This window comes from Bufo gargarizans, chromosome 3, assembly GCF_014858855.1.
Source record: "Bufo gargarizans isolate SCDJY-AF-19 chromosome 3, ASM1485885v1, whole genome shotgun sequence".
Classification (NCBI taxonomy): Eukaryota; Metazoa; Chordata; class Amphibia; order Anura; family Bufonidae; genus Bufo; species Bufo gargarizans.
Window position 1 is genome coordinate 278,290,817 of NC_058082.1, and position 23,745 is coordinate 278,314,561.

Below are 23,745 nucleotides of genomic sequence, written 5' to 3' on the forward strand. Positions count from 1 at the left end.
CCTCCATGCGAGACCTGTGTGCCCTGTTGCGCTGTTTCGAGTACTCCACCAACATGGCCAGTGGCGATGACACCGTTATCAGCGTTACAATACCACTTCTATGTCTCCTTGAGAAAACACTTAGGGCGATGATGGAAGAGGAGGTGGCCCAGGAGGAGGAGGAGGAGGAGGAGGAAGAGGGGTCATTTTTAGCACTTTCAGGCCAGTCTCTTCGAAGTGACTCAGAGGGAGGTTTTTGGCAACAGCAGAGGCCAGGTACAAATGTGGCCAGCCAGGGCCCACTACTGGAGGACGAGGAGGACGAGGATGAGGAGGAGGTGGAGGAGGATGAGGATGAAGCATGGTCACAGCGGGGTGGCACCCAACGCAGCTCGGGTCCATCACTGGTGCGTGGCTGGGGGGAAAGGCAGGACGATGACGATACGCCTCCCACAGAGGACAGCTTGTCCTTATCCCTGGGCAGCCTGGCACACATGAGCGACTACATGCTGCAGTGCCTGCGCAACGACAGCAGAGTTGCCCACATTTTAACCTGTGCGGACTACTGGGTTGCCACCCTGCTGGATCCACGCTACAAAGACAATGTGCCCACCTTACTTCCTGCACTGGAGCGTGATAGGAAGATGCGCGAGTACAAGCGCACGTTGGTAGACACGCTACTGAGAGCATTCCCAAATGTCACAGGGGAACAAGTGGAAGCCCAAGGCCAAGGCAGAGGAGGAGCAAGAGGTCGCCAAGGCAGCTGTGTCACGGTCAGCTCCTCTGAGGGCAGGGTTAGCATGGCAGAGATGTGGAAAACTTTTGTCAACACGCCACAGCTAACTGCACCACCACCTGATACGCAACGTGTTAGCAGGAGGCAACATTTCACTAACATGGTGGAACAGTACGTGTGCACACCCCTCCACGTACTGACTGATGGTTCGGCCCCATTCAACTTCTGGGTCTCTAAATTGTCCACGTGGCCAGAGCTAGCCTTTTATGCCTTGGAGGTGCTGGCCTGCCCGGCAGCCAGCGTTTTGTCTGAACGTGTATTCAGCACGGCAGGGGGCGTCATTACAGACAAACGCAGCCGCCTGTCTACAGCCAATGTGGACAAGCTGACGTTCATAAAAATGAACCAGGCATGGATCCCACAGGACCTGTCCGTCCCTTGTCCAGATTAGACATTAACTACCTCCCCATAACCATATATTATTGGACTCCAGGGCACTTCCTCATTCAATCCTATTTTTATTTTCATTTTACCATTATATTGCGAGGCTACCCAAAGTTGAATGAACCTCTCCTCTGCCTGTGTGCTAGGCCTAAATATATGCCAATGGACTGTTGCAGTGGTGGGTGACGTGAAGCCTCATTCTCTGCTATGACATGCAGACTGATTCTCTGCTGACATGAAGCCAGATCCTCTGTTACGGGAGCTCTCTCCTCTGCCTGGGTGCTGGGCCTAAATTTATGACAATTGACTGTTGCAGTGGTGGGTGACGTGAAGCCTGATTCTCTGCTATGATATGAAGACTGATTCTCTGCTGACATGAAGCCAGATTGTCTGTTACGGGACCTTTCTCCTCTGCCTGGGTTCTGGGCCTAAATTTATGAAAATTGACTGTTGCAGTGGTGGGTGACGTGAAGCCTGATTCTCTGCTATGATATGAAGACTGATTCTCTGCTGACATGAAGCCAGATTGTCTGTTACGGGACCTTTCTCCTCTGCCTGGGTTCTGGGCCTAAATTTATGAAAATTGACTCTTACAGTGGTGGGTGACGTGAAGCCTGATTCTCTGCTATGATATGAAGACTGATTCTCTGCTGACATGAAGCCAGATTCTCTGTTACGGGACCTCTCTCCTCTGCCTGGGTGCTGGGCCTAAATTTATGACAATGGACTGTTGCAGTGGTGGCTGACGTGAAGCCTGATTCTCTGCTATGACATGCAGACTGATTCTCTGCTGTCATGAAGCCAGATTGTCTGTTACGGGACCTCTCTGCTCTGCCTGTGTGCTAGGCCTAAATATATGCCAATGGACTGTTGCAGTGGTGGCTGACGTGAAGCCTCATTCTCTGCTATGACATGCAGACTGATTCTCTGCTGTCATGAAGCCAGATTGTCTGTTACGGGACCTCTCTGCTCTGCCTGTGTGCTAGGCCTAAATATATGCCAATGGACTGTTGCAGTGGTGGGTGACGTGAAGCCTCATTCTCTGCTATGACATGCAGACTGATTCTCTGCTGACATGAAGCCAGATTGTCTGTTACGGGACCTCTCTGCTCTGCCTGTGTGCTAGGCCTAAATATATGCCAATGGACTGTTGCAGTGGTGGGTGACGTGAAGCCTCATTCTCTGCTATGACATGCAGACTGATTCTCTGCTGACATGAAGCCAGATTGTCTGTTACGGGACCTCTCTGCTCTGCCTGTGTGCTAGGCCTAAATATATGCCAATGGACTGTTGCAGTGGTGGGTGACGTGAAGCCTCATTCTCTGCTATGACATGCAGACTGATTCTCTGCTGACATGAAGCCAGATTGTCTGTTACGGGACCTCTCTGCTCTGCCTGTGTGCTAGGCCTAAATATATGCCAATGGACTGTTGCAGTGGTGGGTGACGTGAAGCCTCATTCTCTGCTATGACATGCAGACTGATTCTCTGCTGACATGAAGCCAGATTGTCTGTTACGGGACCTCTCTGCTCTGCCTGTGTGCTAGGCCTAAATATATGCCAATGGACTGTTGCAGTGGTGGGTGACGTGAAGCCTCATTCTCTGCTATGACATGCAGACTGATTCTCTGCTGACATGAAGCCAGATCCTCTGTTACGGGAGCTCTCTCCTCTGCCTGGGTGCTGGGCCTAAATTTATGACAATTGACTGTTGCAGTGGTGGGTGACGTGAAGCCTGATTCTCTGCTATGATATGAAGACTGATTCTCTGCTGACATGAAGCCAGATTGTCTGCTACGGGACCTTTCTCCTCTGCCTGGGTTCTGGGCCTAAATTTATGAAAATTGACTCTTACAGTGGTGGGTGACGTGAAGCCTGATTCTCTGCTATGATATGAAGACTGATTCTCTGCTGACATGAAGCCAGATTCTCTGTTACGGGACCTCTCTCCTCTGCCTGGGTGCTGGGTAGTGTTGAGCGCGAATATTCGAAAAGCAAATTTTTTTCGCGAATATCGCAACTTCGCGATTTCGCGAATATTTCGAATATAGTGCTATATATTCGTAAAAACGAATATTCGTTTTTTGTTTCCCCCCCCCCCCCCACAAAATTACAGTACACATATAATTGATTGTTTCCCAAAGGTCCAACAGCTCAGATCTTACTCACATTGCCTAGAAAGTGATTGAGGCGCGAATCTTCGTAAGGCGATTTTATTAGCGCACATGCGAATATCGGCACGTCCCAGAACAGAGGCAAAGGGCTTTGCATTCATACATTAGTGAATTGAGTTGCGAATCTTCGTAAGGCGATTTTATTAGCGCACATGCGAATATCTACACTTGTCCCAGAACAGAGGCAAAGGGCTTTGCATTCATACATTAGTGATTGAATTGAGCTGCGAATCTTCGTAAGGCGATTTTATTAACGCAAATGCAAATATCTACACTTGTCCCCAGAACAGAGAGGCAAAGGCCTGTGCATTCATATAGTATAGCACCATATTCGCGAATACGTAGAACTTCGTAAAAGTCGATTTACGAATATTCGTATTTTTTATTTTACTTTCCACCTTACAGATTACATTGATCTGTACTCTGTCAACTACTGTCATCACCCCCCACTGTATCTCGATTGATTCCCAAAAGTCTCACATTCCCTAGAAAGTGATTGAGGTGCGAATCTTCGTAAGGCGATTTTATTAGCGCACATGCGAATATCTACACTTGTCCCAGAACAGAGGCAAAGGGCATTGCATTCATACATTAGTGATTGAATTGAGTTGCGAATCTTCGTAAGGCGATTTCATTAGCGCACATGTGAATTTTGCATAGCATATGTATTATGCGATAATTCGAATTATCGCATATGCGAAATAATAACGAATTTGAATAATCGCGAATATTTTACGAATATTCTTTCGAATATTCACAAAATTTCGCGAATTCGAATATGGGACATGCCGCTCAACACTAGTGCTGGGCCTAAATTTATGACAATGGACTGTTGCAGTGGTGGGTGACGTGAAGCCTGATTCTCTGCTATGACATGCAGACTGATTCTCTGCTGACATGAAGCCAGATTGTCTGTTACGGGACCTCTCTCCTCTGCCTGGGTGCTGGGCCTAAATATATGCCAATGGACTGTTGCAGTGGTGGCTGACGTGAAGCCTCATTCTCTGCTATGACATGCAGACTAATTCTCTGCTGACATGAAGACAGATTCTCTGTTACGGGACCTCTCTCCTCTGCCTGGGTGCCGGGGCCTAAATATCTGAGAATGGACTGTTCCAGTGGTGGCTGACGTGAAGCCTCATTCTCTGCTATGACATGCAGACTAATTCTCTGCTGACATGAAGACAGATTCTCTGTTACGGGACCTCCCTCCTCTGCCTGGGTGCTGGGCCTAAATATATGCCAATGGACTGTTGCAGTGGTGGCTGACGTGAAGCCTCATTCTCTGCTATGACATGCAGACTAATTCTCTGCTGACATGAAGACAGATTCTCTGTTACGGGACCTCCCTCCTCTGCCTGGGTGCTGGGCCTAAATATATGCCAATGGACTGTTGCAGTGGTGGCTGACGTGAAGCCTCATTCTCTGCTATGACATGCAGACTGATTCTCTGCTGACATGAAGCCAGATTCTCTGTTACGGGACCTCTCTCCTCTGCCTGTGTGTGTGCTGGGCCTAAATATATGCCAATGGACTGTTGCAGTGGTGGCTGACGTGAAGCCTCATTCTCTGCTATGACATGCAGACTGATTCTCTGCTGACATGAAGCCAGATTCTCTGTTACGGGACCTCTCTCCTCTGCCTGTGTGTGTGCTGGGCCTAAATATATGCCAATGGACTGTTGCAGTGGTGGCTGACGTGAAGCCTCATTCTCTGCTATGACATGCAGACTAATTCTCTGCTGACATGAAGACAGATTCTCTGTTACGGGACCTCCCTCCTCTGCCTGGGTGCTGGGCCTAAATATATGCCAATGGACTGTTGCAGTGGTGGCTGACGTGAAGCCTCATTCTCTGCTATGACATGCAGACTGATTCTCTGCTGACATGAAGCCAGATTCTCTGTTACGGGACCTCTCTCCTCTGCCTGTGTGTGTGCTGGGCCTAAATATATGCCAATGGACTGTTGCAGTGGTGGCTGACGTGAAGCCTCATTCTCTGCTATGACATGCAGACTGATTCTCTGCTGACATGAAGCCAGATTCTCTGTTACGGGACCTCTCTCCTCTGCCTGTGTGTGTGCTGGGCCTAAATATATGCCAATGGACTGTTGCAGTGGTGGCTGACGTGAAGCCTCATTCTCTGCTATGACATGCAGACTAATTCTCTGCTGACATGAAGACAGATTCTCTGTTACGGGACCTCCCTCCTCTGCCTGGGTGCTGGGCCTAAATATATGCCAATGGACTGTTGCAGTGGTGGCTGACGTGAAGCCTCATTCTCTGCTATGACATGCAGACTGATTCTCTGCTGACATGAAGCCAGATTCTCTGTTACGGGACCTCTCTCCTCTGCCTGTGTGTGTGCTGGGCCTAAATATATGCCAATGGACTGTTGCAGTGGTGGCTGACGTGAAGCCTCATTCTCTGCTATGACATGCAGACTGATTCTCTGCTGACATGAAGCCAGATTCTCTGTTACGGGACCTCTCTCCTCTGCCTGTGTGTGTGCTGGGCCTAAATATATGCCAATGGACTGTTGCAGTGGTGGCTGACGTGAAGCCTCATTCTCTGCTATGACATGCAGACTAATTCTCTGCTGACATGAAGACAGATTCTCTGTTACGGGACCTCCCTCCTCTGCCTGGGTGCTGGGCCTAAATATATGCCAATGGACTGTTGCAGTGGTGGCTGACGTGAAGCCTCATTCTCTGCTATGACATGCAGACTAATTCTCTGCTGACATGAAGACAGATTCTCTGTTACGGGACCTCTCTCCTCTGCCTGGGTGCCGGGGCCTAAATATCTGAGAATGGACTGTTCCAGTGGTGGGTGACGGGAAGCCAGATTCTCTGCTATGGAACCTCTCTCCAATTGATTTTGGTTAATTTTTATTTATTTAATTTTTATTTTAATTCATTTCCCTATCCACATTTGTTTGCAGGGGATTTACCTACATGTTGCTGCCTTTTGCAGCCCTCTAGCTCTTTCCTGGGCTGTTTTACAGCCTTTTTAGTGCCGAAAAGTTCGGGTCCCCATTGACTTCAATGGGGTTCGGGTTCGGGACGAAGTTCGGATCGGGTTCGGATCCCGAACCCGAACATTTCCGGGATGTTCGGCCGAACTTCTCGAACCCGAACATCCAGGTGTTCGCTCAACTCTACTTGGAACGTGTTCCTTCGCACCTTAGTTTTTCAGACCTAGCATTTATTGCATAGAGCTCACCCTCCCTTTTCCTGTCCAGACTGCTGCCACGTGATATTTTTTTAAGTTCTGAGTATTTCGCCCTCTAATAAAATGATCTTGGAATATTTTTAAATGGCAAATGCACACACTAGCTTATTTGTACCTTCTGATACTTCCATATTTCCCCATGGATGAGGAAACTGTCTGATATACAACCGTAAAACAACCTTTTAAACGTACCTTTAATCTACTCATAACCCTGGTCCCTCTGAACAGAGGATTGTGGCTGCTCAGCCAATCAATGAAAGCAGCAGTCACTCATCCCCAGTGATCGGGTGCATAGTCACATTTATGTATCAAGAGGACTAAGTAAAAGATCAGAGGACCTTGGAAGTGTCGGAACGAGAACAGAGGGGGATCAGTGTGATTTTTCTTTTTTAAGTCATTCTGCCAGTTTTTAATTATTTTTCCCTAGCATATGTCTATATGCAAATTACTACTGACTACCCCTTTAAAAAATTTTTTTTAAGGGGCTGCTCACTCACTAGGAATCAAACTTACCTGATCCCCACTGCTGGGTTCCGGCTTCATCACTCTCCCCTCAGACATTGTAGGCACCCAGCGGTTATGGGGCCAGCTTCATGTGCGAGCACACTATTTAAAGTCTTGACCGCCGTAAATATATATATATACTGTATACATATATATTTACTACTGTATCCACCATGCTTGCCCAGTTTAAAGATATGAAATAAAGACATGATTTTATGGACTGGTGTATGAGCTCTCTCTCTCTCTCTCTCTCTCTCCTTCTCTCTCTTTTGAAATATCAGATTATTAATTCAGATTCGGATAAAGAACTTAATGTGATAAAGGGTAACACATTAATCTGGATTTGTCACTTCTGCAGACAATGCATGTTTGCATTACTCCAAAAACTTAGCCTATGGATCATGGGTTTCCTCTGGTGAATAATGTTATTGAGGCGTGGAAAAATTCTGGAGATTAAGCAGTATCAGCTCAAATGTTGCCCTGTCATTTTAAGACCTTCGACAAATATATTTCAATTAAGAAAACTGAGGTCTAATCTAGCATGCTTCTTATCACACCAATACATTTAATCTACATATTTGAACTGTATCTTTGTCTTCTATGTATCTTAGAAATGGGTACTTTGCGATATATTAACCATCGTACAGTCCAAGACTGCAAGTATTTAAGATATGTTTAGTAAATGACAGCACATGTAAAACTAGTAATACTTGGACAATGCTTTTCCATTTCAAGCAAAAAAAGTGCCCACCCCATTTTTTTTTTCTGAAAATAGTCCTTACATGACAAAAAAATTGCATATTTTATATGTATTGTAATGAATAATCTCCTATGAACAAAGAGACCTTGAACCGTAAGGATCACATGATTTTTTTTACAATCTTGCCTCAACAAAATCTACCATTCATAACTTGTCTTTGCGATTTTTGAGGCCTTCCTATATGTGGGATGAGTTGTACATGTTTAGACATCATTTAGGATTCAACATAGAAATTGTTTAACCCCATCCTGTCCACCCATCTTAATTAGTGAACTAATGGTCTAGCTCCTTTCCCAGAAGACAACTAATTTGCTTAAAGAGTTTGATGGCCCTGCGTGCCACTGCACACAGTCTCTTCTGAAAGATCGGGCTGTCACACTGACTGTCTGATCTTGTAGCGTGACAAGAACCTGAAATAATAATAGATAACATGATATCTAGTGCTCCCATAACAAATTGCTTAATGAATAAAATACAGTAAAAATACAAATAATTATGAAGGGCCAAAACTTCTCAGTCAAGAAAGGATTCAAAGAATTTCTGCCAATTTTTATTTTATTTGCAAAAGTTTTTATTGTATTTTTATGTATGTAAGGATGTGTGGATGTGAAGTGAGTAGGCCACAAGCCCAGATAGTTTAAATACCTTGCTCTGAAGAGCAGACTTGCAACTTAACCACAAAACTGATTTCCTTACATGCTGTCAAATAGCCACAAGACAGAATGACGTGTGTTCCGAGCATGAAATAGATGGTCTGACATATTGTTTTAAACCAATTACTTATCTCATCCGATTAGCACAAAATGGCCTTTTTCCCATGAAAGCAAAACAAAATTAGCTATAATGGCTAATCAGATCCATCGAGTGTGTGCTTTGCATTGCAGACATGACATTGGGTTCAGATTGGAAACTACAAAGTGTTTGGAATATTCCTCTGATAATTTCCATTTACAATTCAAGTGATGAATGCTTCTGTACTGTAGAATAGGTGTTTAAGCCTTCTGGCTAAGAGCTAATGGTGGAGACCTTGCATAAAGATGAATGAACTAGCCTATGGGGCAATTTTCATTAGTAGTGATAGATATTTCAAGTATCATATATTTTCTCCAAAACCGACCTCATTAGTTTGGCTTGACGCTTTTTAAAATTTATTTACAAAAACCAATTTGGTATAAAAACTCCAGTATTACACATTTGTCATGAAGACAAGGAGAAGGGCCAGATTTGTAATGATCATTTTTCATGTTCTTATTAGTTCTATGCTACATAATATTCTTCATTATGCTGTCACTTAGAGACCTGTAAAGTACTAAAAACATTATTCTGATGCCCACTTGAAACAAGAAAGCCACTTCGGTGGCTTCAAGATGATGGGTTAGATTTACTAGGGATGTCCATTAGACAGCATAAAGCTAAGGTGGATTTACATATGCTGAGGTGCAGCCATTTATCAGCTGCTTGTTCAGTGAAGGTGAAAGGCTGTGTTTACATGCAGTGATCACCTTCACAGTATGAGGACGAGGAATCGCTATTGCCCTCGTCCTCATACAGCTGCATGGTTTTTGGGTAGCAGATTGCTGTTTAGACCACACGATCTGCTGCCCAGAAACGATAATTTACTTGCCTGGATGAATGACCTTTAGACAGGTAGATTGTTGGGAACAAGTGATAGCAGGAACATTCATCCTTGATAATCTGCTAGACTATTGGGATTTGTAAACCTGTTATTAGACCTGGAAGGCGGAAGATATGACAGTGGCGCACACTGTGCGAAACATTGGTTTCATTTTATGAATCCCTTTTACTAGACAATTTGGAAAAGTTTTCAGTAAGGTCCAAACATCTGTTGTTTTTTGGCACAAAGTTATAATAAATGTATCTACATTGATTCTCACCAAAATTATGGCCCAACTAATCATGGAATTCTGCTGCAACAGTAGTAAATCTGTCCTATCGTGTGTATGCTATCCAGAGAGATGAGTGAAGTTTTGAAAAATTTGATTCAACCAATTCGCCGAAGTTCAGCAAATAATTTGATTTGTTCTAAATTAATTTTTCACGAATTGCTATATATCAGGTTTACCCAGGCCACTCTGTCTTAGGGTACAGCCACACAGAGCGGCCGTGCTGCGGGCGGGTTGTGGCCATGCTGAGGTGAAGAACCGTGCAGCCAATTAGCCTGCAGCTGCCTTTCATTTATTAATGAAGACAGCACTGTATAGTCAGTCTTCATTGTTAACGGCCATGCAGCATCTTTAATGTACCTTTAAACAGGGGCTGTTGCTGGTACGTGGCTTGGCTGGGTAGGTAGGGGCACAATATGCATATTATTGCTGTCCTTGCCTGCAATCTAATGCAGGTTGACAGTAAACACAGAATATCAATCAGCTCTGACATACCCACTTCTCCAACCTCAGTGCTCTCCTATTCTACAGGTGGGAACTAGTGTTGGGCGAGCATGCTCGGCCGAACAATTTTTTACTCGAGCATCGCGATGCTCGGCACATCGCTGTGATCGGCTGAACACTGCGCGATGCTCGAGTATCCTCCCCGCACATTTGTTGGCTGCTGTACAGTGAATAAACGTGCGCAGAGGTACTGGCAATCACTAAAATGCCGTAGCCATGTTGGTTACTGGCATTACAGTGATTGGTTGGCCGGAATGCGTCATCGGGTGCTATATAGCACCCAGTGACACGTGGTTCGGCTCAGTCTTAGTCAGGGAGAGCTGCAGCAGAAGGGACAGGAATTTTTTTTTTTTAGGCAGGATTTACTGGAGAAAGGTGTTAGAGACCTAAAAGTCCTTTTAAGGACTATTGTTTTATCTGGCTAAATTAGTGCAACCTGCGCTAAATTGCGTGCAATTGTTTGGCCGCTGCTGACAGTGACACAACCTCTGCTACATCTGTTGTGTTACATTTGCGCTGTGAAATTCAGCGCAATTGTTTGTGACCTGCGCTACATCTCCTGTATAACGTTTGCACATCCTAAATATCAGTGACATTCAGTTTAATATTTTCACAGCTGGTGACAGCAACATTACTTGCGCTACATCTCCTGTACAATGTTTGCGTATCCTAAATATCTGTGACATTCAGTTTAATTTATTTGTGCATACACTTACAAAACCTGCGCTACTGTACATGTGACATACTTGCAAGCATATATACCATTTAATATGCACAAGGCGAGCAGTAAGGGATGAGGAAGTGGCCATGCTGCTGATGGTGCACACAGAGGCTGTGGCCCTGGGCGCGGTGAAACTGTGCCTGCCTGGAGAGTACAAGAAACACACTCATCCACAATAATTAGCTTCACGTCCCAGTTTGCAGGGTGGCGCAGGACACCACTCTCAAAGTCACACTAGTGCGATAGAGGTGGACGGTTGGATTTCATCAGAAAATGCTTCCAGTTGATTAAGCACCACCGTCTTCCACAAAGTCCAGTCTCAGTAGCCTAGAGTCTGTTCAACAGAATCCTCAGTCTGATCCTCCTTTTTCCCACCATGTAGAGTCTTGGCAAACAAGTAATCCCACACTTGGATATTCCGAGGAGCTATTTTCATCGAACTTCCTTGATTTTACCCTCTCGCCAAGCCAGCTTGAAGAGGGATATGAGGTGATCTTGTGCAATGATTCCCAAACTCTTGAGCATCCACAGTCAGAAAAAGATGATGTGGGGAACGGCAATTAGTGTTTCACAAGGTGGATGATAATGATGAGACACAGTTGCCAATAAGTTAACTGCAATTAGTGTCTAAAGAGGTTCATGATGAGGATGAGACACAGTTGTCAATAAGTGAGGTTCTTGTTAGGTCAACAAGTCAGGAGGATGGCCAGAGTGAGGAAGTGGAAGAGGAGGTGGTGGACGATTAAATCACTGACTCAACCTGGGAAGGTGGCAAGCCGAGTTAGGACAGCAGTACAGAGGGAGAGAGATCTGCAGCACTGCAACAGGCTGGAAGAGGCAGTGGGGTGGCACGAGGGAGAAGGTGGTCCACACCAAACAGGCCTAAAACTGTCCCCTGGAGTCCACTTAATGACTGGCACATGAACAAGTGTTTTTGGCCAGGGACGCTACATTTCCCTGACGGCACACTGGGTGAACTTTGTGGAGGCCGGGAGCGAATCGTACCCTACGATGGCACAGGTGCTACCGATGCCAAAAATTGCGGGCCCTACCTCCATCAGGATTTCTGCCACCACCTACATTAGTGGCTTGAACCTCCCCTTCTCCTCCTCCACCTCCTCCACTTCTACCTCTGAATTCTCAGGGTGGCAGGGTATAAGGGACCAGACTGAGCTGTGGCTCTCACCACTCAACCTACAACCAGGCATGGTTGTGTCTGATAATGGCCGTAACTTGGTGGCGGCTTTTTAGCTCAGAAAGCTCACACACATACCATGCCTAGCCCACGTGTTCAACTTAGTGGTTCAGCGGTTTCTCAAAACCTACCCCAATTTGCCTGAGCTACTGGTGAAGGTGCGCCACATGTGCCCATTTCCGAAAGTCATCTACAGCTGCCACCGGTCTTGCAACAATGCAGCAGCACTTGCAATTGCCAGCTCACCGACTGTTCCACATGTTGGCCAGGCTTTGTGAGCAGCAGAGGGCAGTAGTGGAATACCAGCTGCAACTGAGGAGGGGAGACGAGGAGAACACACAGCAGTTCCAACAGAGGCAGGGCAACACTCTCCAAGGCCTGCGACAGTTTCATGACACCCTCACCCTGATGTGAAGCCTACTGTCACAAGGAGGGAAAAGTTTTGGAAGATGGTGAAGTAGTACGTCCTCAGTGATCCCTCTGTGCCTTACAACTATTGGGTGTCCAAGCTGGACACGTGTCATGAACTGGCACTCTACGCCTTGGAGTTGCTGGCCTGCCCTGCCGCCAGCGTTTTGTCAGAACGTGTATTTAGTGCTGCTGGGGGCATAATAACTGATAAGCGCATCCGCCTGTCAACTGAAAATGCTGACAAGTTGAATAATCAAAATGAAAAAGGCTTGGTTTACCCCTGACTTCTCTACTCCACCAGAGGAAAGTGGCTGAACATAAAGGCACTTTAAATGTGAATTTTATGGTGTATGGAATACACTGTATTCCCATGCACCCCTTCCACCACAAAAAAGGGTATATGGTTCAATCTTCCTTTTCTCGTCCTCCTCCCTCATATCAACATGCTTATTAGGCTGCTCTCGCTCCTAATGTTTTAGAGGGTTAGCTCAGCAGCAGAGCCTCACCCCTAATGTTTTAGAGGGTCACCAGCAGGCCCTAGCCCATAATGTTTTGGATGGTCAGATCAGCAGCAGGCTCCCGTCCCAATTTTTTTAGAAGGTCATCTCAGCAACAGACCCTCCCCACTAATTTTTTAGATGGTCAGATCAGCAGCAGGCCCTCGCCCCTAATGTTTTAGATGGTCAGCTCAGCAGGCCCTTGCTCCTAATGTTTTTGAGGGTCACCAGCTGGCCATCAATCATATTTTTTCAAGTGTGTATATGATGCCCTCCTTTATATGTAATAAAGGGTGTATTGGAGTGCCGGTTCCTTGTAATTTTTGGCAGCCCTTTCACTTAGTTCATAGGCTTTATGAGTGTAGGAGTCCCACTACCTGAACAATTGTACCACAATGTGAATGGGGCCCTCCTTTATGTGATATACAGGTTGTATAGGAATGCCTCTTCCTTGTAAATTTTGGCAGCACTTGCACTTTATATACAAGTAAATATACAGGAAAGAATGTTTCCTAACAATTTTTATTCTAAAATCGATTTTATCTTCTGTTTTGTGCATATTATTGTCAGTCTGTAAAATTGGACTACTACTTGGACAACATCGTTCCCAGCAGCGACCTGGGAGTCAAAGATGCATCCAGACATCCTCCCAATGCTGTTCCATAACCATTTCAGTGGTGTTTCATCAATTTCTGACCTTTTACTATGAACCAGATCCTCCCCTCTTCAGAGCAGGGGGTGCCTGGTTTAATGCTCTGGTTCTCCCATTGACTTCCATTGTGCTTGGGTGCTCTGAGCACCCAAGCATCCCAAAGTGTTCTACCTGAGCACACGGGCACTTTGGTGCTCGATCAACACTAGTGAGAGCCCTTCTTCTGCCACCTGCTATTCCTTCTTTTCCATATCATCTAATACGGATGAGAATATGTCATCAGGAATATCCAGCTCTTCTTCTCTCTGCATCTTGCTTACTTTTCTAGGACATGGAGACTTTGAAGGATGATCTGGAAGAAGTAAAGCCAGCAAAAGATGAGGATAGTCATCATTAAGACCTAGCCCCCCTAAGGGGCAAAAGCGGGATGGTATTGGTTGGCATGCTGGCAGTGGAATGATAAAGGTTTCCATCTTATTGGTATTAAATTACATATCTTAGTTTACGGCTGATATAGGCTGACAGTAAATGTACGTATAAGTAACTAAAAATCACACAGAATAAGTCTCCTTGCCCTTTCCCTGTACTCTCCTTCCCACTATTCTTCTATTAATCATTTTTAGCAACCTTGTCCCTAGCGCATGAGTACTTGCCACGTCTCTCCCAGGTGTATGTAGCCAGTCATTCAGCCATGAAATCTCCATTGTTGTGATGAGTAATTATAGTAAAATACTTAGGATGCGGCCATCAGTTCATCCATTTTCTGGCCTGCAATGTGATGTTATGTGTTTATTAAGTGGAAGTGTTTTAGAGAGAAAAAAATCTCAGCCATACGCTGGTTAGCTGACCAAAGAAGCTTCCATGAAGTGACACAGTTTTTAAGCATGTACTGCTTACAAGTTGTCTTTTTCCAGTTACTTGCTGTGAAAATTACTTGTTACCAAAACCACCTCTAAAATAAGCACAAGAAATGTGGATTAAAAGTCTTGTGTTTTTTTTTTTTATCCAGGTCACATATAAATCTGAACCCCTTAACTTCTTGCCTTCCCAGAGCCATAACTTTTTATTTTTTCTATTCAGACAGGAATATGAGGGCTTACTGAAAGAAAAATTGAACCTCTTAATGCCATCATTATATTGCATACAATGTTGTCAGAAGCTAGAAAAAAAAATCCCAAATTGGGTCGAACTGTAATAAAAAAAATATTAAAAATTCCATCATAGTATTATGAGTTTAGTCTTTATGACATTCCCTAATGGTAATACTGACTGTTGCCTTCATTCTATACATCAGTGGTTCATTTGTGTCACAAAATTACATTTTGTGCAACAAAATTGCATTCTGTGTGACAAAATGATTTCTCTGTCACTAAATGGCATTCTGTGTGACAAAATGACATTTTGTGTGACAAAATTAAATTATGTTTGACAAAATCACATTTTGTGCAACAGTTGCAAGAAAAAGTAGGTGAACCCTTAGGAATAATATGGATTGCTGCACAAATTGGTCATAAAATGTGATCTGATCTTCATCTAAGTCACAACAATAGACAATCACAGTCTGCTTAAACTAATAACACACAAAGAGTTAAATGTTACCATGTTTTTATTGAACACACCATGTAAACATTCACAGCGCAGGTGGAAAAAGTATGTGAACCCCTAGACTAATAACATCTCCAAGAGCTAATTGGAGTGAGATGTCAGCCAACTGGAGTCCAATCAATGAGATGAGATTGGAGGTGTTGGTTACAGCTGCCCTGCCCTATAAAAAGCACACACCAGTTCTGGGTTTGCTTTTCACAAGAAGCATTGCCTGATGTGAATGATGCCTCGCACAAAAGAGCTCTCAGAAGACCTACGATTGGGAATTGTTGACTTGCATAAAGCTGGAAAGGTTATAAAAGTATCTCTAAAAGTCTTGCTGTTCATCAGTCCACAGTAAGACAAATTGTCTATAAATGGAGAAAGTTCAGCACTGCTGCTACTCTCCCTAGGAGTAGCCATCCTGTAAAGATGACTGCAATAGCACAGCGCAGACTGCTCAATGAGGTGAAGAAGAATCCTAGAGTGTCAGCTAAAGTCTCTGGCATATGGTAACATCCCTGTTAGCGACTCTACGATACGTAAAACACTAAACAAGAATGGATTTCATGGGAGGATACCACAGAGGAAGCCACTGCTGTCCCAAAAAAACATTGCTGCACGTTTACAGTTTGCACAAGAGCACCTGGATGTTCCACAGCAGTACTGGCAAAATATTCTGTGGACAGATGAAACCAAAGTTGAGTTGTTTGGAAGAAACACACAACACTATGTGTGGAGAAAAAGAGGCACAGCTCACCAACATCAAAACCTCATCCCAACTGTGAAGTATGGTGGTGGGGGCATCATGGCTTGGGGCTGCTTTGCTGCGTCAGGGCCTGGACGGATTGCTATCATGGAAGGAAAAATGAATTCCCAAGTTTATCAAGACATTTTGCAGGAGAACTTAAGGCCATCTGTCTAACAGCTGAAGCTCAACAGAAGATGGGTGTTGCAACAGGACAGCGACCCAAAGCATAGAAGTAAATCAACAACAGATTGGCTTAAACAGAAGAAAATACGCCTTCTGGAGTGGCCCAGTCAGAGTCCTGACCTCAACCTGATTGGGATGCTGTGGCATGACCTCAAAAAAGTGATTCACACCAGACATCCCAAGAATATTGCTGAACTGAAACAGTTCTGCAAAGAGGAATGGTCAAGAATTACTCCTGACCGTTGTGCACGTCTGATCTGCAACTACAGGAAACGTTTGGTTGAAGTTATTGCTGCCAAAGGAGGTTCAACCAGTTATTAAATCCAAGGGTTCACATACTTTTTCCACCTGCACTGTGAATGTTTACATGGTGTGTTTAATAAAAACATGGTAACATTTAATTCTCTGTGTGTTATTAGTTTAAGCAGACTGTGATTGTCTATTCTTGTGACTTAGATGAAGATCAGATCACATTTTATGACCAATTTGTGCAGAAATCCATATCATTCCAAAGGGTTCACATACTTTTTCTTGCAACTGTATGTGCCACAAAATAAAATGTTGTTAATTTTGTTTCCATCTATTATGTAACACACCAAGGTAAAGCAATTACACGGATGTGCAGATGGTGCCATTTAAATACTATAATTGTGGCGGCAGAAGGTATTCTTATGCTTTTAAAATAAACCTTACTCCATTATATGCTTTATTTTGTTTTTGTTTATGAGAAAATGAAATATGGAAGAAAAAGTATTCTTTAACTTGCTATAGCCTGGCCCTATAACCCGCAGCTTCTGTGCAGTAATGAATATACAGTAGTATATGAGAAGGCCTTTTCTGTATGTAAAAATTGTAAACGCATTTACATGGTTTGATTTTTTGTGTGTCTAATATCTCCCTACTATGCTAAAAATTGCTTGAACTTCCGGGCCCAGAGTCTGAGGCTGCACTACTGCCAGGTTCTGATGACAATATTTCCTGTTCTGATTGCTGCCATTCTGTTTATGCTGTTATGATTACTATGTGGATTCAAATAACCAACTACTGCAAAGTCTACATGCTTGAAAAGTGACCACTATATGTGCATATATGAAGACGTACATAAATGATGACATATCAATAGATCTGCAAAGAAAAGGTACCCCGTATGCCTTCTGTTTCAGTATTTCCGTTTTTCCGTTCAAAGATAGAACATGTCCTATTATTGTCCGCATAACAGACAAGGATAGTACTGTTCTATCAGGGGCCAGCTGTTCCATTCCGTAAAAAACAGAATGCACACGGATGTCATCTGTATTTTTTGTGGATTCGTTTTTTGCGGACCGCTTAATACTGAAAAAGCCATACGGTCATGTGCAAGTGTCCTTAAACAAATTATCCATGGCAAAACTGCAGCTGACCTAAATCAATGCAGGGAATGCAGTCATAAAAATGTCTCAAACTGGCCAAACACATTCAGTAGCTGTTGGTCCACTGTAATTGCGATACATGAAGCGGCACCCAGAAAAATGGCTGACAGCCTCCCTGAGGCAGCCTGACTGGGATTGTGAATTATCAGATGAAGATTGAGGTGTTGGGGCGATTCACTAATTATAAACTGAACTCTGAATAAAATGGCTGCCAGCATGCCCGAAGACGCCTGAGATACACAATGAGACACTGACCCCTCTCCTGTCTCTAACACCTATCTCTGTCAGTTACTGTAATTCCTACCATTGTCTTCTTCTCATTGTAATAGAACCTCTCTGTCACTAAACTGTATTCTGTGTTTTAAACTGTCCTATAACGCCCCGTATTCTCTGTACTGTCCCCAGTAGTACTCTCCTCACTCCTGTTTATGCTGCCATCTGTGATACAGGCCTGAATTCCCTATGCATAGCTGTCAACTGTCCCAAATTTGTAGGGACTTTCCCTGATTTTCAGAGAAAGTCCCGGCAAGTGTGCGCTGTCCCGTAGAAAAAAAATAGGCAGAGCTAACACAACCTCTGCCCACAAATGGTTGTTTCTGGGCGGTCTGGGGCGTACTTAGAGCCAATTTAATTAACTCAATTATTGGTAAGTATGCCTATCTTGCGATGCAGGCGGTCTTGATGTTATCTTGACCTCCTATGGCTGGTCTCAGGCGACTCAATGACCCATCTCAGGAGGTAGCTATGATGTCATCACGATGCCTTCACCGTGACACTTGCTCATAGCCTTCAGGGCTAGTGGCCTGAGGCCAAATCACCATAATCATGGGCCGCACACAATTGCAAGGTTTGCTTTGTGGGAAAGACTGCCACGGACCCTATTGTTTTACTAGCTGTCAGGCTCTAGGTACTCTCTGTTGACCAGGTTTACATTCAAGTGCTTGTTTCTTCAGGATGAATTGATTTGAGCTGGAAGTCTATTACATGGTCAAAAACTGCAAGCCACATATGGTTTCACAGACAGCTACTATGATTTTTATGTGCTTGTGGCACACAACTGTAATGTGTGAATAAACTCATATCTCATTTGAATTTTAAATGGTTTTACAGGCACAACACATATAAAGTAACAAATTAATCTGTAAAGTAATTAAAGTAAAGCTCCATATTTCATTACCTTAATTATGTAGTCAGTAAATGAACAAAGCAATATGTTTGTAACATACTGTTTCCTCATTACTGCTTTTGTAGTTTTCTACTATTCTACTTTCTACTATTCTACTGATTTATTAAGGGGCATCTTAATAAATTTGATGCATATCTGGCCCTCCATGCACCACAAACTCAAGTCTACGCCAGGCAGGGACTTGTGCAGACTTGAGCTATAATCTAGGCCACTTTCTGGTGTAAGTTATAATAAATCTGTCAGGTAGAGTGAAAACATTCCCCCATCCTTGACCCAATTCAGCCAAGACCCCTGTGCAATAATGTTTGACTTTTTTAGCTTCTCACCACTTTTCTGAAGTGGGATATAATTTAACAGCGCTAGCGGCAGCTGAGCTTGGCTTAAATCTGTCACATTTTGGGCCCCACAGTGTCTGCGGTATCACCAGTTCCCGTGCTTGCCAAAATAGAAGCAGATCTGGCCCTGACAGTTTTTGGGGAGGTTCTGGCCATGTGGTGCCTCTGCTCTTTATTGCCGGTTCTGTGGCCACCACCCTCCTCCTCTGACATCAACTCCTCCTCCTCAGCACTCCATTCTGACTCCCAGGTTCTGTACAACACATAATCATCGTCATAGTCCTCACCTTCCACCACTTATATCTGACTGTGTTATGGCATTATTGCCATATTGATTTTGGCATCTTGGTGTTTTTATATTGGTATCTTGAAGTAATAAAACAAAGCGTTCACTAACACAAGTATAATAATGGTGCTATTGTCATATTGCTTTTGTCTTCAGTAATAATGTGGTGCCTGTCAGAAGCCAGTGTGACCTGGGCCTACTACTACTACTGCTAGCTGGACAGTTGGTACTGCTACTGCTGTTTGCACTACTGCCCACATTCTGACTCTGGGATGATAAGGCTTGGGTCTTTTGTTTTGCACTCATCCGTTTACCAGACATTTTATTATCAGGCTGATAAATGAAAAGGTATCTGTTTGGTACGCAGATTATTAAACGGTACTAACAAAGTAGCAAGTGTTTTTTTTTCTGTATTGCTTTTGAAGTTTTAGTATTAAAGTAATAAAACTATGAGTTCACTAACACAGATATAATAATGGCGATATTGCTACACTGCTTTTGCTATAACAGTGAACAGTTTCCAGAAGTAATAAACAGTTACTGTATTTTTTGCCCTATAAGATGCACCTAGGTTTTAGAGGGGGACAATAATAAAAAAATATTTTTCATTACACCTCAGGTCAGACCACCAATCAGACCCCAAATGCTAATCAGACCTCAGCTGACAGCCCCAATAAGACCCCTAATGTTAATAAGACCCCAATAAGACCTCAGGTCAGACCCCCAATCAGAACTCAGATCAGACCCCCAATCAGACCTCAGCTCAGACCCCCAATCAGACCTCAGCTCAGACCCCAATGTGAATGACCCCCAATTAGACATCAGATAAGAGCCCCATGCCTCTCATCAGCCCCCAGTAGCCTCATTTCAGCCCCCAGTAGCTTCATTTTAGCCCCAGCAGTGTTTAAGCCCCCATCAGCCTCATATGGGCTAAAATAAAAAAAAACACTTACCTCTCCTGCTCCAGACGCCGCCGCTCCTCTCCTCCAGCACACTCTGTCTTCTGGCTGTGCTGTGAAGGCTGCGCACAGCATGAGATCACAGAGCACAGTCACACTGTGCGCAGCCTTCACAGCCGACAGGGGCAAAAAATGCATCTTATGGGGCGAAAAATACGGTAGTTCACTAACACGGGTATAATGCAATAAAATGACAATTACAAATGGTAAATACAAGCATTTTTTTTTTTTGAAAATAAAGACAATTCCTCCATGTTTGCTGCAGAATGTATACTATTGGGGTGCTGGCAATAAGACTATAAACTGTAGAAACTTTTTCGCCAAAGAAAAAAGAAAGCTGGCTGGTTTGTCATACTGAAAAATATGAAATTCTCAATGGAATCTGTAATGCAGAACTTGCTAGCAAGCTGCATGAAACATCTGAGACAGTGACCAGTCATCAGTCAATGACCAGACCACCACTCACTCTGCTAAGCTTTCCCTGATGCGAGCGTTGAATTCTCTTCAATGCTCCTCCATCTCTTTCACATCAATGGATGGAACTGCTCCTTCCCATTGAAATTAATAGGAGGGAGTAGCTGTGAAGAGCCTGCAGCACACTTGCAAGAGCACTGCATTCTCTTCAAACTGTTGGTGGGCGTGGGTGTCAGGAGTCAGACCCCTGCCGATCTAATATTGATGATCTATCGTCAGGATAGGTTATCAATATAGGAAACTGTCCAACCCCTTTAAGAGGCTTTATTGGTTTCCTATAAAATCTCAAGACCGGGCTGAGTAGGGATATATTAATGGTATATAAGATTGTGATCCCACTAGGGACACTAAGGACTGTAGCATATGCTACTAATATAGAAAAAGTAGATAATACTATTTTACAAACTTAAGTAAAATATTTTTAGATTTTCACTCTCCATATCATGCTTGGCAGTAAGCTTTTAGTTGTGCTCAACAGTTGGACTTACTGATGGGACATCCCAACTCCTTGTGTCCCTACACTCCAGATCCTACTCCCTTAAAGCAGAGAGATTTTAAAAAGTATCTCTGATTGATTTTGGTTAAACATGTATTAAATGGAAGGCTAATCATCTAAATGGTCATGTTGAGCCCATAGTTTGTACCTGCCACCACCTCCCTCTTGGACATGGCCTGGCTGCCTGCTCTGGTTCTTCAGTGGCCTGTACTTGCTGGCATTCAACTGTTACTTCCCAGTGGGCAGGACTACCAGTGTATTGGAGCTCTGTTCTCTACATGCAGGCAAAGTCCTGCTTCTTGCAAGCTCGGCTTCCAGGGACAGATTGGGAATTTAAAGTGACCCTGTAAAAAAACTAAAAGTGGCCCTATGTTGAAGGTGGGGCCAATTCATGTAGGCAGGGACAACTCAAGTAGACTTGGCCAGAAATACCATAGAAGGAGAAGTATATTTTGTATATTTTATTTGGCTTACTGCAGCCCAATATACTGCTCCAGAGGAACCAATGCTACAGCACAGCATAATGTACTTTCCCAGAACCCGAAATTTCCCTAGAAGCTCACCTAAGTGCTGTTCCCAGCTACATGCCGCATGCCGTTCCCTGCCTGTGTTTCTGAGCAGAAGGGGTAGGGAACATGACACAGCGTCAGAGTTGCATTGACACTGGGAGTGTAAGGAGCAACAGGTCCTTTGACACCCGGAGCGCAGAATAGTGATTTCTGTCCTGCCTTCCGGTGTCAAAGGACCTACAAGAGGGGGTACAGGCAGCAGTGCATTGATCAGGAGCAGGGGAGGGCACATTACGGCATGATAATATTACGACAGAGCCAGTGGCAGCCATCGTCCTTGTTACAATACACATTGCAGCCGCCAACAGCACTGCTGTGATCTCGTTATCCTGACAGTGGTATAATAATAAGATGGCAACCGGACTGACTGCAACCTGTAATGTGTAGTGAGGGCGCTGGGCCACAGCTGGCCCTGCTGTAATATTATCATCCTAACACAATGAGGAACATTACACAGGGACTATCAATACTGGCCCAGAGCATACTGTGGGCAGTTGGCCCAACAGGAAGTTTCCCAGTAGTGTACATTGCCAATCCGCCATTGTTCGCTTCTCACTGCTCATAGGGCACATGTGTTCTCTCTAGGTCTTAAGGGGCCAATGAGCACACCTTAATCTTCACCAACTTATAGCTGGCCATCCTAGGTTATTTAAGGTGCCTTCCTCTATGGGAGTGTGCTTGAGCTATAGGTTTTATTGTCCTGCAGAGGTGTGTTGAGATCTTGTTTGTCTGCTGGTGTACTGACCCCGGCCTGTTTCTGGATTTGATTCTCTACTGTCTGGCCTCTGTCCATCTCTGTATTGACCCCAAGCTGCCCACACTGACCTCAGAGTTCTTATTGGATTGCACAAACTCTGCTTGCCTTAATCCTAGCCTGTTTCCTTTGGTGTTTTGCTCCAGTGTCTCTTGACCCCCATGAGTCAGCAGTCTAGTGAATGGAGAATACTCTAGAAGAGGTAGTGACCTGGTGGTTCCCCTGAAGTCATGTCCACATCTCAGTATGGGGGTTAAAGAGTGAAGAACGGGATGTGGGCAGCTGCATAACACTCTTAGGAGTAGCCTCTAGTTATATTTGTTCAGTAGGTGTACGGGATCCACATTGGATTTATAACAAGTTGCTATGTAGTACTACAGTTTTTGTGCATAAACTAGTCTGGTTTGCCATGGCATCTCCAATAAAACCAGCAGTTGTAGGGCTTGGGAGCCAGCCCTGTGATGGGACAGCCTGGTTAAATTTTAAATAATACAAATATCCACAATTTGTATTTGCTTTAAAGAAGTGTCTGCCATCAGTGGGCGCCTTATAAAGTAAAATGCACCGAAAACAGTTTCTCAATGCATACCTATGTTTGAAATCTTTACATAAGAATGATGTGTTTATTCTTGACAAAAACATTCTATTATTTTGTCATTAAGGCTAACAATAATGTGTTTTTCTCATCTCTTGCAGCAACTCTGGGGACATTGGACTTTAGCTTGCTATATGATCATGAAAACAATGCTCTGCACTGCACAATCAATAGAGCCAAGGTATGTTCCCATCTGCTTTACGTGCCATATCCATTGTACAGATCCTGAGGAAGTAGTCCTTAATTAACCTCCAGACAGAACAGTACTGTCAATTGAAACTGCTTTTCTGCCTCAATCCTTGCCAGCATCCCAAAGACAATATTAACTATTTTTGTACCTTATGCACATTATTTAAACTTCACACATCAATATGTAACTCGCTTGTAGAAGGTAAACCCAATAAAATAAAATAAAAAAAGACAAAGATCTTCAACTTATGTTATATATATAT

General features: G+C 44.0%; 1 protein-coding gene across 1 annotated transcript in view; it reads left to right on the plus strand.

Annotated features, from left to right (window-relative positions):
* Nucleotides 1-23,745, plus strand: part of DOC2B (double C2 domain beta) — an 895,105-nt gene that overhangs the window by 240,461 nt on the left and 630,899 nt on the right. Inside the window, exon 2 of the mRNA XM_044285947.1 lies at nt 23,395-23,474. Coding sequence (XP_044141882.1) covers nt 23,395-23,474 — 80 coding nt within the window. The remainder of the gene's footprint in view (nt 1-23,394; nt 23,475-23,745) is intronic.